The sequence below is a fragment of the Mustelus asterias genome, chromosome 2, assembly GCF_964213995.1.
Source record: "Mustelus asterias chromosome 2, sMusAst1.hap1.1, whole genome shotgun sequence".
In the NCBI taxonomy this organism is placed as follows: Eukaryota; Metazoa; Chordata; class Chondrichthyes; order Carcharhiniformes; family Triakidae; genus Mustelus; species Mustelus asterias.
In genome coordinates, this window is record NC_135802.1 from 68830877 (window position 1) to 68847148 (window position 16272).

Genomic DNA, 16272 nt, shown 5'->3' on the forward strand with positions numbered 1-16272 from the left:
AAAGATGAAGATTTAAAAATTAAGGTGTTGATGGAGTTGACACTTCTCATTGGCCATATTCCAGGAGCTTTGATAATATGTTGGGTGATCATGGGACTTTTAAATAGATGGCATTCACTGCAGCTTGCGAATACCTCATCAAGATTGGGTCCCAGTAGGTTTACATCCTCTTATTCTTGCTTTAGCAACTGTAATATCTAGCTTTCCTTTAATGCTGCTACATTATTGTATCTAATTGTCCTATGTATGATAGTCATTACTAAATTTGTCACCCTAGCTGGAACACACTTGCAAGTATTATTCATTGCACAACTTCCACTCACTTAACCTAACCAAATACAACACATAATACAAGCGTCTATGCTTGTACATATGAACAACGTTTCATATCGGGTTCTGCGCTGCCTGTGAAATTGGAGGGTTAATCATACTTAAATGTAGCTGAAACCAGGCATGTGGTGGACTCCACTTGCGTGTCTGTAGATTGTACGCTGAGCTGTTTTGCTGCAGATCACTTTAACTTTATTTGTAGTAAAAGCGCAGGTTTGGATTCAGGTGCCACTGAATGAAGCTTCAGGTCCAAATAATTGGCACTCTTTGGAGATCCAAAGATGCCACTGGGCTCAAAGCCTTCCTGCAGCTTGCATATGACTAGCTCCTCAGCCGTGTGGAAGATAAGCAGCCGAAATGAGATTATATGTATGGTTTGACCCTGTTGCAGACAAAATACCTTTGCCCCTGGTTGCCAGCAGCAGCATCTGGGAAATCAACAGCCAATTCCATGGTATTTCCAAGCAAAACAGATAAGTTGTCAAACCTAGCTTTAGGGCACAAGGAGCCAATTATGGATGAGGATGACTGGGAGATTAATGAAGCACAGATATATGCAGGAGAAACTCAGCTCAGGACAGAAAATATGTCCCCTGGCGAATTCCTCTATTATTGTGGCTCCATTCTTTAATGCCATGTGCCTTAATTGTTGTAACAAATCCATAATGCAGCACGTAATTAAATGCCTCTGAATATATATGAATCTAAATTCCAAGTTGTTGCACCCCTTCGGCATGAAAAGAGTGTAACAATGAAGAATTTAACAGCGAGATAGCTCATGTTCAATTTGGGCAACTGACCAGATCACAACTAAATTGGTGTTATAGGCAGCAGCCACACGGCATTCATTAAAATATTGAAACATGGGTTAAATGTGAATAAAGATTTGTTTCCTTCATGGAAGTGCTTGATTTTCTGGGCCTTAATCATGGTCAGGAAGTCACTGCATTTATAAATAGGAAACATGCTGCAGAACTGCTGTTTGATAAGACATTCACCTCCATTAAGGAAGTCTATAATGAGTTATTAGGCTACTGGAGAGCATTTTGATTATACATATGAACATTCATATGAACAAATGAATTAGGAATAGGATTAGGCCACTCAGGCCCTCAAGCCTGCTTTGCTATTCGATAAGAGCATGGCTGATCTTATTGTAGCCTCAACTCCACATCCCCACCTACCCTAAGTAACCTTTGGCTCCATTATTAGTCAAACATCTACCTACCTCTGCCTTAAAAATATTTAATGACTCTGCCTCTGCCATTCTCTGGGGAACAGGATTCCATGGACTCACAACTCTCAAAGAAAAAATTCTCCTAATCTCGGTTTTAAATGGGACAGTCCTTAGAACCCTTACTTTTAAACAATGTCGCTTAGTTCTAGACTTTCCTACAAAGGGAAATATTCTCTCAGTACCCACCCTGTCAAGCTATTGCGGTGTCAAGACGCAATGCACCACTGTTGGCACAGCCAAGCATGGCCTGCAGATGGGCCTGAGTGGGGAGGGCAGATGGGCCTGAGTGGGGAGGATGCTGAGTGGGGTCACCCTCATGCCAGTGTCATGTGGAGGGGGGTGGGGTGGGTAGAATGCCTCTCTTTGCCTTGGGGTTGGTGGTGTTCTCCTGCTCAGCAGGGAGGGGTCACCATTTCCCTTCTTTTGGGGAAGATGGGAAAGGGGGCCAATCTGCGACCATGGAGATCAGGCTGCCTCTTAAAAATGGCACCCTGATCTCAGAACAGCTGGGCTGGCTGGCATAAAACGCGGGATGCATGAATTTGCATCCATCAGGTGGGTGAATCCCAGCTAACAGACAGTCACAGCACCAGCACAAAATCCTCCCGTTTTCATGCCAGTGGGAGCACTTGGCCTGAAAATGGGTGAATCGCGGACTCTTTCTTTCTCCACACAGACCTTCTGCATTTTCCCAGCATTTTCTGTTATTATTTTAGATCTCCAGCATCCACAGTATTTTGCTTTAATTCCATTCTTTGGGCGATGTTTAATGATAGGTCACTGAAATACTATAAACCTGTCATCAGGTTCTGTGGGTGATGCAGTGAAATATTAGTCTTTTGTCACAGTCCAAAATGGTTTCTCTTCACAAACCTGATACACCATCAGGATTGACTTTGATATCTGCAATGCCTAATTTTCTTGCTTGTTTCATGATGAAGATTCAGATAGATCCACGATAAACTGAGAGTCCATTCTAATAATGTCCAGTGAATTATTTTGCACCCTAATTTTCCAACTGTGGCCACATGCTAGGCTTTCCTATGTTTGCACATTGTATACAGGAGTTGGGATGTCATAGAATCATAGAAACCCTACAGTACAGAAAGAGGCCATTTGGCCCATCGAGTCTGCACCGACCACAATCCCGCCCAGGCCCTACCCCCATATCCCCACACATTTACCCACTAATCCCTCTAACCTACGCATCTCAGGACACTAAGGGCAATTTTTAGCATGGCCAATCAACCGAACCCGCATATCTTTGGACTCCTTGACTCCACTGAGTCTATATGGGTAGAACTGAGAAAGAAGGAGGGGGAAATCACTTTGATAGGGTTGTACTATAGGCCTCCAAATAGTCAGCGGGAAATTGAGGAGCAAATATGTAAGGAGATCACAGATAGTTCCAAGAAAAATAGGGTGGTAATAGTTGGGAGATTTTAATTTTCCCAACATTGACTGGGAGAGCCATAGTATTAGAGGGTTGGATGTCTTGTTGAAGTTGTATAAAACATTGGTCAGGCCACACTTGGAATACTGTGTACAGTTATGGTCACCATATTATAGAAAGGATATTATTAAACTAGAAAGAGTATAGAAGAAATTTACTGGGATGCTACTGGGACTTGATGGTTTGAGTTATAAGGAGAGGTTGGGACTTTTTTCCCTGGAGCATAGGAGACTTGGGGATGATCTTATAGAGATCTATAAAATAATGAGGGGCATAGATAAGATAAATAGTCAATATCTTTTCCCCAAAATAGGAGAGTCTAAAAATAGAGGGCATAGGTTTAAGGTGAGAGGGGAGAGATACAAAAGGGTCCAGAGGGGCAATTTTTTCACTCATACGGTGATGACTACACATTAATTAGTAAAGGTAGTGTCAGTAATCCTAGTACCAGACAGATCAGGCAAAAGCAAGACAGAGAGCAAGGGAAGTCCAGATTAAACTGCATTTATTTCAATGCAAGAGGCCTGACGGGCAAGGCAGATGAACTCAGGACATTGATGGGTACGTGGGACTGGGATATTATAGCAATTACTGAAACATGGCTAAGGGAGGGACAGGACTGGCAGCTCAATGTTCCAGGGTACAGATGCTACAGGAAAGAGAGAACAGGAGGTAAGAGAGGAGGGGGAGTTGCACTTTTGATTAGTGAAAGCATCACAGCCGTACTGAGGGGATATATCCGAGGGTTCGGCCACTGAGTCTATATGGGTAGAACTGAGAAATAAGAAGGGGGAAATCACTGTGATAGGGTTGTACTATAGGCCCCCAAATAGGGAAACTGAGAAGCAAATATGTAAGGAGATTACAGATAGCGCCAAGAAAAATAGGGTGGTAATAGTCGGAGATTTTAATTTTCCCAACATTGACTGGGACAGCCATAGTATTAGAGGGTGGGATGGAGAGAAATTTGTTGAGTGTATTCAGGAGGAATTTCTCATTCAGTATGTGGATGGCCCGACTCGAGAGAGGGCAAAACTCGAATTCCTCTTGGGAAATAAGGAAGGGCAGGTGACAGAAGTGTTAGTGAGGGATCACTTTGGGGCCAGTGTTAGTGAGGGGTCACTTTGTCTTGACAAAAGACATAAGATAGCTATGGAGAATGATAGGTCTGGCCCAAAAGTTAAAATTCTAAATTGGGGCCAGGCCAATTTTGATGGTATCAGGCAGGAACTTTCAAAAGTTAATTGGGGGGAGTCTGTGGGAAGGAAAAGGGATGTCTGGTAAATGGGAGACTTTCAAAAGGTGTGTTAACCAGGGTTCAGGGGAAGCACATTCCTCTTAGAGTGAAGGGCAAGGCTGGCAGACGTAGGGAACCCTGGATGACTCGGGATATTGAGGCCTTGGTCAAGAAGAGAGAGGCACATGGCATGCATAGGCAGCTGGGATCAAGTGAATCTCTTGAAGAGTATAGGGGGTGGAGGAGTAGAGTGAAGAGAGAAATCAGGAGGGCAAAAAGGGGACACGAGATTGTTTTGGCAGATAAGGCAAAGGAGAATCCAAAGAGCTTCTACAAATACATAAAGGGCAAAAGGGTAACAAGGGAGAGAGTAGGGACTCTTAAGGATCAACAAAGTCATCTATGTGCAGATCCACAAGAGATGGGTGAGATCCTGAATGAATATTTCTCATCAGTATTTACTGTTGAGAAAAGCATGGATGTTAGGGAACTTGGGGAAATAAATAGTGATATCTTGAGGAGTGTACATTTTATAGAGATGGAGGTGCTGGAAGTCTTAAAGCACATCAAGGTAGATAAATCCCCGGGACCTGATGGAGTATATCCCAGGACGTTGTGGGATGCTAGGGAGGAAATTGCGGGTCCCCTTGCAGAGATATTTGAATCATCGATAGTCATGGGTGAGGTGCCTGAAGATTGGAGAGTGGCAAATGTTGTGCCTTTGTTTAAAAAGGGCTGCAGGGAAAAGCCTGGGAACTACAGGTCAGTGAGCCTCACATCTGTGGTGGGTAAATTGTTGGAAGGTATTTTGAGAGACAGGATCTACAGGCATTTAGAGATGCAAGGACTGATTAGGGACAGTCAGCATGGCTTTGTGAGTGGAAAATCATGTCTCACAAATTTAATTGAGTTTTTTGAAGGAGTAACCAAGAAGGTAGATGAGGGCAGTGCAGTTGATGTTGTCTACATGGACATTAGCAAGGCCTTTGACAAGGTACGGCATGGTAGATTGTTGCATAAAGTTAAATCTCACGGGATCCAGGGTGAGGCATCTAAATGGATACAAAATTGGCTTCTTGACAGAATGTGGAGATGCGGCGTTCCTGACAGAAGCCAGAGGGTGGTTGTAGAGAGTTGTTTTTCAAACTGGAAGCCTGTGACCAGCGGTGTGCCTCAGGGATCAGTGCCGGGCCCACTGTTATTTATCATTTATATTAATGTTTTGGATGAGAATATAGGGGGCATGGTTAGTAAGTTTGCAGATGACACCAAGATTGATGGCATAGTGGACAGTGAAGAAAGTTACCTCGAATTGCAACGGGATCTTGATCAATTGGGCCAGTGGGCTGACGAATGGCAGATGGAGTTTAATTTAGACAAATGCGAGGTGATGCATTTTGGTAGATTGAACCAGGACAGGACTTACTCAGTTAATGGTAGGGCGTTGGGGGGAGTTACAGAACAAAGAGATCTAGGGGTACATGTTCATAGCTCCTTGAAAGTGGAGTCACAGGTGGACAGAGTGGTGAAGAAGGCATTCGGCATGCTTGGTTTCATCGGTCAGAACATTGAATACAGGAGTTGGGATGTCTTGTTGAAGTGGTACAAGACATTGGTAAGGCCACACTTAGAATACTGCGTGCAATTCTGGTCACCCTATTATAGAAAGGATATTATTAAACTAGAAAGAGTGCAGAAAAGATTTACTAGGATGCTACCGGGACTTGATGGATTGAGTTATAAGGAGAGGCTGAATAGACTGGGACTTTTCTCTCTGGAGCATAGGAGGCTGAGGGGTAACCTTATCGAGGTCTATAAAATAATGAGGGGCACAGACAAGGTAGATAGTCAATATCTTTTCCCAAAGGTAGGGGAGTCTAAAACTAGAGGGCATAGTTTAAGGTGAGAAGGAAGAGATACAAAAGTGTCCAGAGGGGCAATTTTTTCACACAGAGGGTGGTGAGTGTCTGGAACAAGCTGCCAGAGGTAGTAGTAGAGGCGGGTATAATTTTATCTTTTAAGAAGCATTTAGATAGTTACATGGGTATAGAGGGATATGGGCCAAATGTGGGCAATTGGGATTAACTTAGGGTTTTTTTTTAAAAAAAAGGGCGGCATGGACAAGTTGGGCCGAAGGGCCTGTTTCCTCTATGACTCTATGACTATCTGGAACGAGCTGCCAGAGGTAGTAGTAGAGGCGGGTACAATTTTGTCTTTTAAAAAGCATTTAGACAATTACATGAGTAAGATGGGTATAAAGGGATATGGGCCAAATGCGGGCAATTGGAACTAGCTTAGTGGTAAAAACTGGGCGGCATGGGCAAATTGGGCTTAGGAGCCTGTTTCCAGGTTGTAAACCTCTATGCACATTTATGCTTAGGTATCTGTCAGAGATGTGAAGGGAGCTTCCTCCAGTCTTTAACATTCTTCTCCGATATCTTGCATTCTCTCGCTGCTGCACAGTTATTTGTCTGCTTTGCAATCTCAATAATTTGAAGTTTGAACTGGACTGTGTATCTGCCATTCCTTCTTGATAGCATGCTGCCATATTACAGGGCGGGATCAGTGGGAATCTTGGCAGCTGCCTTCAATGGTATGCTATTCTATAATTCTATCATTCAATAGCTTTGCATCCAGGCAAATTTGACTTCAGTGGTGAACAGGCAATAAGTACAAGGAATTTGGATTTTTTGGTCAAATGTTGGGGATCAACCTATACACGAGTTCGACAATTACTCAAGTGTATACTTGAAGCTGAGTTTCTACTAAAGTTACCTCATCTTTCTATTCTAAACTAATGATTCTACTTTGGACCTTGTTGTAATATTTTGGAAATTTGGGAGAGGCAATGGCCTAGTGGTATTACTGTTAGACTATTAATCCAGAAACTCAGCTAATGCTCTGGGGACCCGGGTTCGAATCCTGCCATGGCAGATGGTGGAATTTGAATTCAATAAAAAAGTCTGGAATTAAGAACCTATTGATGATCATGAAACCATTGTCAACTGTCAGAAAAACCCAGCTGGTTCACTAATGTCCTTTAGGGAAGGAAACCGGCTGTCCTTACCTGGTCTGGCCTACATGTGACTCCAGAGCCACAGCAATGTGGTTGTCTCTCAACTCCCCTCCAAGGGGAACTATGGATGGGTAATAAATGCTGGCCAGCCTGCAATGCCCATGTCCCATGAATGAATTTAAAAAAAAATTAAATTCAAATTTTCCCTCTTTTTTTTACTATCCTTCTCCTTAACTTCTGTCCAACCTAAGTAACACTTATCCAGGCCCCCATAACTTGTTATTAGTTTGCTTTGCTCTTTTGCTATTATTACATTATCAAGTGACAATGTATTTTGATTCAACTTTCAATAGTATTCTTTGTTTGCCAAACTTGAAAGGTTGCCGAGTATGTTTGTGGTATTTTAAATTTGGATGGGCAAAAAGCACATCCGAATTAAAAGATGAGTCTGAATTAATACAACACAATTTGTTTTAAAAATGTTTTGAAATGTTAACCAAAATGAAATTTAAACATTCAGTGCTCCTTGATGAAGTGGTTTGGGATGAGGGAAGGGGCTGAGGAAGTAGTCAGATGGGACTCTCACAGGCAGTTCAGTAACTAAAGATCAGTGAGGACATGACCAGAGATGAACTGTAACATCAAACAGTTGACTGGCACACATTGCCTAAGCACATTCACAAAGAATGATTGATTAATACAAAGTAAATTGCTCATACCAAGAAGATGGGAGAAAAGTTGCTTTCTATCATACCATGAGGAATATAGAATCCAATGCTTATAGCATATGTTTGTGTGATGTGATTTGCCCAGCATACATGCTAGCTGTAGTGAAACCAGTACAGCCTCCCCAATTTGGGGTGGCATGGTGGCTAGAACTGCTGCGTCACGGTGTCAGGGACCTGGGTTCGATTCCCAGCTTAGTTTGATTTGATTTATTATTGTCACATGTATTAGCATACAATGAAAAGTATTGTTTCTTGTGCGCTATACAGACAAAACATACCGTTCATAGAGAAGGAAACGAGAGAGTGCAGAATGTAATGTTACAGTCATAGCTAGGGTGACTGTCTGTGTGGTGTTTGCACATTCGCCCCGTGTCTGTGTGGGTTTCCTCCGGGTGCTCCGGTTTCCTCCCACACTCCAAAGCTGTGCAGGTTAGATGGATTGACCAGGGTAAATTCCCCCTTAATGTCCCAAGGTGTGTAGGCTTGATGGATTAGTGGGGTAACTACAGGGGTTACAAGAAAGGGCCTGTGTGGGATCATCTGTCGTAGAGTTGGTGCAGACCCGATGGGCCGGATGGCCTCTTTCTGCACTGTCGGGATTCTTTGAACACAACTCAACTCCACAGACCAATTATTACAGAAATCTACCAAGGCAGACTCAGCAAGGGGGCAAACAATATGTCCTATAAATTAATCTGGCGTTAAAAGTTACATCAAAATAAAATTAACACCACCTGATCGGCAATATCAAAATAGAGCAATTTTCAGAAACTCCCAGTGTGTTTATTGTTTTAATTTGAAAGGAGCACTGGGCAATGTCAGGCTGAGCGGGCTGGTAAAAAAAGGGTTTGCAGCAGCGGCAGGAGCCTGGAGGTTTTTTAAAATCAATTTCCTCCAGTTAAGCTTCGAGAGACTTCTTTTCAGTCAGGGAAAACAAAGTGAGGAAAACTCAAAACAACATTCCTGTTTGCAAGCAGGAGTAACGCAATGACAGGCAATTACAAGCTGCCAACAGCTGCTCGAGGAGCCCAAAATATTCAGTGCATCTAACATGATTTAAGCAGCGGCTTTGTAATTGATACCCGTGGCTTGTCCAAAAGAGGCAAACATCTGACAAGCGAGGATGGTCTAAAAGGTGGGAAACTGTATTTCATAAACTCGGAATTCATAGTTTGATCAGGAATAAAAATACAATAAAATGGAAAACAGTAAAGATTCTGCAATTCCTCCCCACACCACTCACCCCCCCCCCCCCCCCCAACCCACCCACCCACAGGGGAGCCCAAGCCTCAAGGAGGATGACAGTCTGGAAGTCCCTATTTGGAGGAGGGTGACCTACGCCTCGATCCAGCCTAATCTCCAACCGAAGAAAGACTCTAAAAACGCTGAACCAAAGCACATCGACTCGCACTCAGGCCCCACAGCCAACAGGATACTACCCCCAGGGGAGCCAACAGGATACCAGCCCCAGGGGAGCCAACTCCTAAGAAGTAGAGTCGTCTAGAAGCCCCCAAAAGTGGACAACTCAGGGGAGGATGGTCCACTCCCCCACCCAGCGTACTCTACATCTAATCTGGATAAGCAGTTACTATTGCCCTATCCTACTCAACTGAGCGAAACTAAGATCAATACACACTAGAATGAGGGCCAACAGGCCAAAGAAACTTACATCGCTCTTACTCATTGGGTAAAGCAAACTATCCCTATCTCTAGGCATCCCAGGGGTGCCATTTAGACCAGCCATCAACAAGATTCCACCCATTTCCCCTCATCAGAGGGGAAAACAGGGTGATATGCCCATCATACATTCCATGAGCAAAGTAATCAAGTAACCACTGTCACTATCCGCACAGCTCAATAAATTTAGAAAACCAACCCAAGAAAGGCTGGATATCCAAGGATTAGCCGAACACTACCGGGCATGCACCAGTATATATTTCCCCCTTACTCCAACGACAATAGAGGCACCAACGACTGAAGAAAAAGAATCCAGTCTTTTCCAGGATACAAGATCTGTCAGTACCTTCATAGAAGACAAGCAAGGATTCCTTAATCCCAAAATAACAAAAGTACAAAAGAAATACATGACACCAGTAGTTATAATCAGGTTTTCCTGACCCACAATGAGGATGTATAAGGCCATACCAACCACTTCTATACCAAACCACCAATCTGCCACCCTGCTGTGGCCCTACTCATTGTATTTATAAAGAAAGTGCAAGGTACCAAAAATGTACTCTCTCTGTGTAGATGCAAGGATCACAGCATATTAAAAAAAACAGGTAAATACTGCAAAATCCTCATGTTATTACATGCTCCCCAATAGAAAGAAGGAGACCCATAAATAATTCCCAAACAAGGAAATATCTCTGTATTGAAACCACTGAACATTAAGAATTAGAATTTGACACAGGGTCAGAAGTAGGGTGGGCAGAGCCCTTACCAACCCCGCTCCCCCCGGTACAACACATCATAACCAAGGCCGAATGCAAATGGTAATGCACATTAAACTAAGCCCTTCTTCATTCCACCATTGGATTATGCCGGTGGCCGAATGTCGTCAAAGAGAAAAAATGGACAATTCTGATTTCTGCAGTGTAACGGGATAACAAGCGACAAGTCCCTTTGTGCTCATATATCAAACACCCTGTCAGGATGAAAAATTAAATCACGAAAGCAGGAGTATAGTCAAAAGGGAACCAGTTCAGGATTAATCCAAAGCCATGATAGGATTGTCAAGCAACAACGAGGATCCATCAGATTTTCACCAAAGCCCTTGCACCTTCGCCATGTCATCATCCCAAAAGTCTGGTAAAGAGAAACCAAAGCCCTGGCGGGTGGCGAAAACCAATTGCGTCTGGCCACCTCTCGCTCTTCACGGTGAACACAGAGGACAAGACAAGATAAGATCTGTGATCAGAGTCTCTAACCGACCCCAACCCTCGAAAACCAGATACATCGATTCAAAATACCCAGCCTTCAAATCGAGATTGTGAACGCACGGCTGCCAGTTCTCAAATTCGGTCAGGAACTCATCCCCAGCTCCCCTCAGGAGACCAGGAGCATGGACACTCCTTCTTGAGCCCCATTTCCCCAACTCAACCAGGATGTTCAATATACCACGCAACAGGATTTCTAAGAAATGAAAGTGAGCCCCCACCGTGGAAACTGCCCTCTCGACTGACAGGATTCTCTTCTCTGCTTTATCCATTCTTTTTAGATATCTCATAGTTCATCAAGATGAGCACCAATAATCTATGCCGGGGAGCTGAGACCGTCGTCTACCGCTTCTCTCACAACAGCGCCCATCACTTCTATGCCTAAGACATCCCTGAAGTGTCAGCCCGGTTACCGACGAAACTGCCACTGCGAACTGGGCCCCACCCCGACCTTCTCCAAACACCTCAATCAAACAAGGATTTTCTTGACTTAACTTGGCTCCCCATCACAAAACTTTAGCCAGGATCTTCCAGGAACATAGCACAGATTATACACATCAGCATCAAATAATTATAGGTCGTGCATCAGGATTTTAAAAAAGGATTAAAAGATGAATAGCGCAAGAGCTCACAAAAATACATCATGTGAACCCAAATTCAATAATTTTATTACACAGACTCTGGTTTATAATTAACTTGTACAACCGTACAAAATTGACCGATTTTGGTGACTTCTTCTGTTCACCAAAGACCATCTGTCACAGAAGGGAGCCATTTTGTATTTTATGAAAGTAGTATTGGAATCAGGTACACCTACATCGGTTGAGCAGGGAAATGTCTACAGGGGTACGCCCTTCACCTTACCTCAACAATTTGCCCCAAACAGAAAAGCAACCTCTGTTACGCAAAGTGATAATTCCAATTCCTGTTCTAAGCGTCACCACTGACCGGGAGTGATGCTGCCAATTGAATGTCAGATTGAATGTAGTTTTCAACTATGAAACCTTGCCCAAAAGGTTGTCCAAGACCACGCAGGACCCCAAGTGCTGGCAGAACAACAAAAATATCAGTCCAGCTGCCCAAACTGAACTTAGGTTGCAATGCTAAAATTACACTATCACTCAGACTTCTTACCTTCATTCCACCCCACTTGCCCTCCTCTACCCTGCCCCCCCTCCCCACCCCCCACCTGGCCGTCGCCACGCCACCCCACAAAAATAAACAAGTTAAAAAGAACAATGATTAAGCATCCTCAATTTTCTTTGGACAGTGAGAGAGAACAACAGTAGCAACTTCCTTGAACTAAGATACTTAGACACATTATGTAGGAAAGCCAAACCACAAGCACAGCTGAAATAGTGCAGATGTTTCAGTTCATTTTGTTCACATCTGTATCAACAGATTGCGATTTGAATCACCGACATGGGTTAAGCACAGATTCCTTCCCCAGCCAAGGTCTCTCCCCCAGCCACCCTTTCTCCCCGGTCCACAACCTTCAGATACCATTTTGGTACATAACACAATCTTTAAAAAAAAGAAAGTCCGTCATTTACTACGGTTGTTTTCTGACCTTGGTAACTTGGTATTTTCTTAAGTGTCGGAGACGGAGATTTATGAGCACCTGCCAATCTACAGAAATTCCCCTCAGTAATTAGCCTTAACTGATGTTAGGGTGGGCTTTTTATACAGAACTCCATACAGAATTACTGAGCAGTAGCTTTAAAGAGACAGACCATTTTAAACACTAAGGAATGTTTGCTTAAAAGAGCGTTGTGCAATGTCCCAGGGCATTACGATGTTTTTCCAAGTTATTTTACAGAAATGAATAGGTTTAGTAATAGAGCTACTAGTGAAGAAAAATAGTATCACAAATAGGTCAACCTAAAATATAAGAAAACATGGATTCATATTCCATGAATTCCCGTCTAAATTCCCAATTCATGAATGCTAGCTCTCAACAAAACATCAATTTTACAAAATAATGCCAGAACTTAAGGTTTTTAACCATGAGGATAGTCGTAGCCACGCGGGGAAAATTATTTTTAATAAATTAACAATTGCTGCTCCTGCTGGAAAGACAAATATAACTTGATGTTGTGAGTCACATTAATCTCTAATTAGCGATGAAATAAAACATTACCTACCGGATTGGTTACATGGCATACAAATGCATCCGAATTATCAGGCTGTAAAGGAAAGTGAAAGGGGTTTATTATTGCAACATATTTATATTATAAAATCCAATTTTACAATGTAATTGTGCATTTGTCAAAACATGAGTCACTTTTTTTGTATTGACGCACTATTGAAAACAGTTCTCCAGAGACTGTAATCGTTCTCATTTCATACTTCAGTCAGCACTCACATTAGGACCTTCCTACAGGCTTACACCAGTCATGTGTCACAGATAATGAATAATCCTCACCACCATGTAGTTTTAACCCTACATGATCAGAACAAATACAGTTCTGGAATCTTTGTCACCTCACCTCCACACGTATCCCGAGGCTCCAAAGGAAAGTATAAATGGAAGCAAGCAGTCTCGCTGATGCACTTACATCTGTGACCTGAGACAGGCTCAGAGGTTGCCCCCAACTGTTATGACAAGACTGCAGATTAACTGAACTCATGAGAAAACTAACCTGAAGCATGTACAAACCTGGATTCTCCACTATCTGGACAGCACCCCTCCTGTCGAACTCTTTCCTTCCACATTTCTCTGACAGTGGATAAATAAGCAAAAATCCAAAACCAGCATCAGTAGCTGTCTCTCAGGCAAATCAGATTTTGCATACATTATATGTGTAGTAAAATTTTAAAAGAATTAAAAGACAAATTCCTAACCCTACAGGCAGTCAGTGTAAAAATTAGATAGGAATTGATGAGATTGCTTCAAACATGGTTTTAAAATCATACCTTCCGTGTTTTAATTGAAAATTATGGAGCCTTCAATCCCACGTGATATCCAATCACATTCTCAACAGGTGCCAACAACCAAAAACAAGGCAGGGAGCTGGGCATTGCATTCTTGTGTTACCAAAACCAAACACAAATTCCTATGCTTTAAAGGAATGGTGTATAATATAAAAGAATATCTGAGGTTAAAGAATCTCCATCATTTTTAATTAAAACACAAAAGATATGGTTTCTAAAACCACATTTAAATCAATCCCATTAATTCCCACCTAATTTTATACTGACTGCAGGATTATAAATTGGCCTTTTCATTTTAAAAAAAATGGCACATATGTTACAATGTGATTTGCCTATGAGATATCGAAAATGTAACTGGATTTGAGCTCTGACGAAGGGTCATCCAGACTCGAAACATTAGCTCTATTCTCTCGCTACGGATGTTGTTAGACTTGCTGAGATTTTCCAGCATTTTCTCTTTTTTTCTCTAATTCTCTTTATTCCTTCTGCTTTAACATTGTCCAGACCATTGTACAATGAAACAGAGCAAGAAAGTTTAAATAAACCCTGTTGGTTGACATTAACTAAATTAATCACTAAGTAAAGAGTCATCCAGACTCAAAATGTTAACTTGTTTCTCTGTCCACAGATGCTGCCAGACCGGCTGAGTTTTTCCAGTTTTTATTCCTATTTGTTAATGCTGCACTTCTCCATAGAAACAAACAGAGGAAAACGTATCACTCCGCAGGGGCAAGGACATCCAAATACTGTTCCTTCAGGTAATGGCTTGTAACTGAGTACTGAAGTTCCAGATGAGAAAACATGGCTTGTTTGTGTTTTTGTATACTATTACTTTAATCTGCTACAATTACTGAGCAGTTCTGTAGATTATACACCACCGAGGAAAAGAAACTCGCTCAGATACAGTGATAGTTTAACAGGTCGCTTAATGCCATAACTTCAAAATACAAAGAAAACATTCAAAATCTATCACGTAAATTAGAGCTTTAGGAATTTGTTACCTCCATAATTCTGAGCCTGTAAACTCTCTGAAAATTTACAAAACGATGGTGGGTAGTACCACAGACTATAGCTGTGCCCCATTTCTGTGTACTCAAAACCTGCCTCCGATACACTTATCCCTGCATCAATAATCTGGATTCACCAGCAATGCCTATCCTTAATTGGTTACATTTTCTCTCACATTACCTTAGTTTAGCTGTGTTTTCCCATCACACTGTCCCATCCCCATTTCCCCAAACCCCCGCCCCACCTCTGGGTACATTTTTCTTCGCTTGTGTGGCTTTTGCTACCAAATAAACCTGTTGGACTTTAACCTGGTGTTGTTAAACTTCTTACTACATTTTTCTTCACCAAAGCTGCCCTATACTGTGTGCACTACTTTGTATTCCCACTCCTACTGAGCCAGAAACAAACAGACGTGTTTTGGTCTTCTGCTCCTCTGGATACTCTGCCCTCTCTTCTCCTATCTCCAGTTTCACATTTCCTCCGCTTCTCTCAACCCTTTCCATTCTCTCTCCCACCATTTCTATCCCTCTCCTGCTCCATTAGGCTTGTGCTTTGTACAGAGCCAAAAGTTGTAAGAGTTGAAAATGGCTTCGTTCTTACATTCAAGTATTGATGGATGAAAATAACATTTTGTGGAATAAAAGTGTTAGAAATTACAAATTACATTACAGTAAGCAACCTGATGTGGGGGTGATATCTGCAAGGGGATTTTCGAGGAGATTGTAAAACACAATGCTTCATCATCAGCCTAAGTATATTATCTTTCTCCCTTACTCTGTTCCATTCATATACTGCCTGCAGTTCACCACAATGTGGTGAGCTTGGGGTTTAAACTGAAGTGACAAGCAATTCATCTTCAAAACACTCAAGGATAAGGCCATCATAAAGCCTTGCCCCGCAGTGTTCCTTTCAAATCAAAGTTCCTCCCGGCTCCACAGGGATCTTTTCCTTCAAGAAAAGCTAAACATTAAATTAGGCCACTGAAGTATTCCAAGTGAACCCAGACCAAACCTGCCTCATTCCCACCTGATATCTTTCAGGCATTCAGAACATTGGCACCCAGAAATGGCCCACATTGCATCAATTTTACACCAGCCCTAATCAGTATCGATTCTTGATATACAGTTCCCTGGATGGTGGCCACTCTTCATAATTCTCTTCTTTCATTCAACATGGGAAAACTCCAAGCACAACAGGCTAAAGAGACAAAGATAGTCGCTGCTTGGAAACTACACTGTGCTGAAATTTTATCTGTCAGTGTGAAAATATTCCAAACTCTGAAATCTGAATGCATGAATATTAAACTTACCATCACGAACATGTTGCATTAATAAAAATTCCATGTACAGCAAACATTAGCCGCTCTCAAATTCTCCCTCTGTCTGTCTGC

The 16272-nt window shown here is 42.3% G+C and overlaps 1 protein-coding gene across 7 annotated transcripts in view; it reads right to left on the bottom strand.

The window, feature by feature from the left end:
* Positions 1 to 16272, bottom strand: part of tns3 (tensin 3) — a 435511-nt gene that overhangs the window by 174640 nt on the left and 244599 nt on the right. For 4 of the 7 annotated variants that reach the window (XM_078236646.1, XM_078236654.1, XM_078236664.1 and 1 more), the window contains one exon: positions 13085 to 13126. In XM_078236646.1, the coding sequence (XP_078092772.1) occupies positions 13085 to 13126 (42 nt within the window). Of the gene's footprint in view, positions 1 to 13084; positions 13127 to 13224; positions 13313 to 13599; positions 13620 to 16272 lie in introns of those variants that run through there. The other 3 variants (XM_078236703.1, XM_078236675.1, XM_078236694.1) reach the window with 3 other exon arrangements.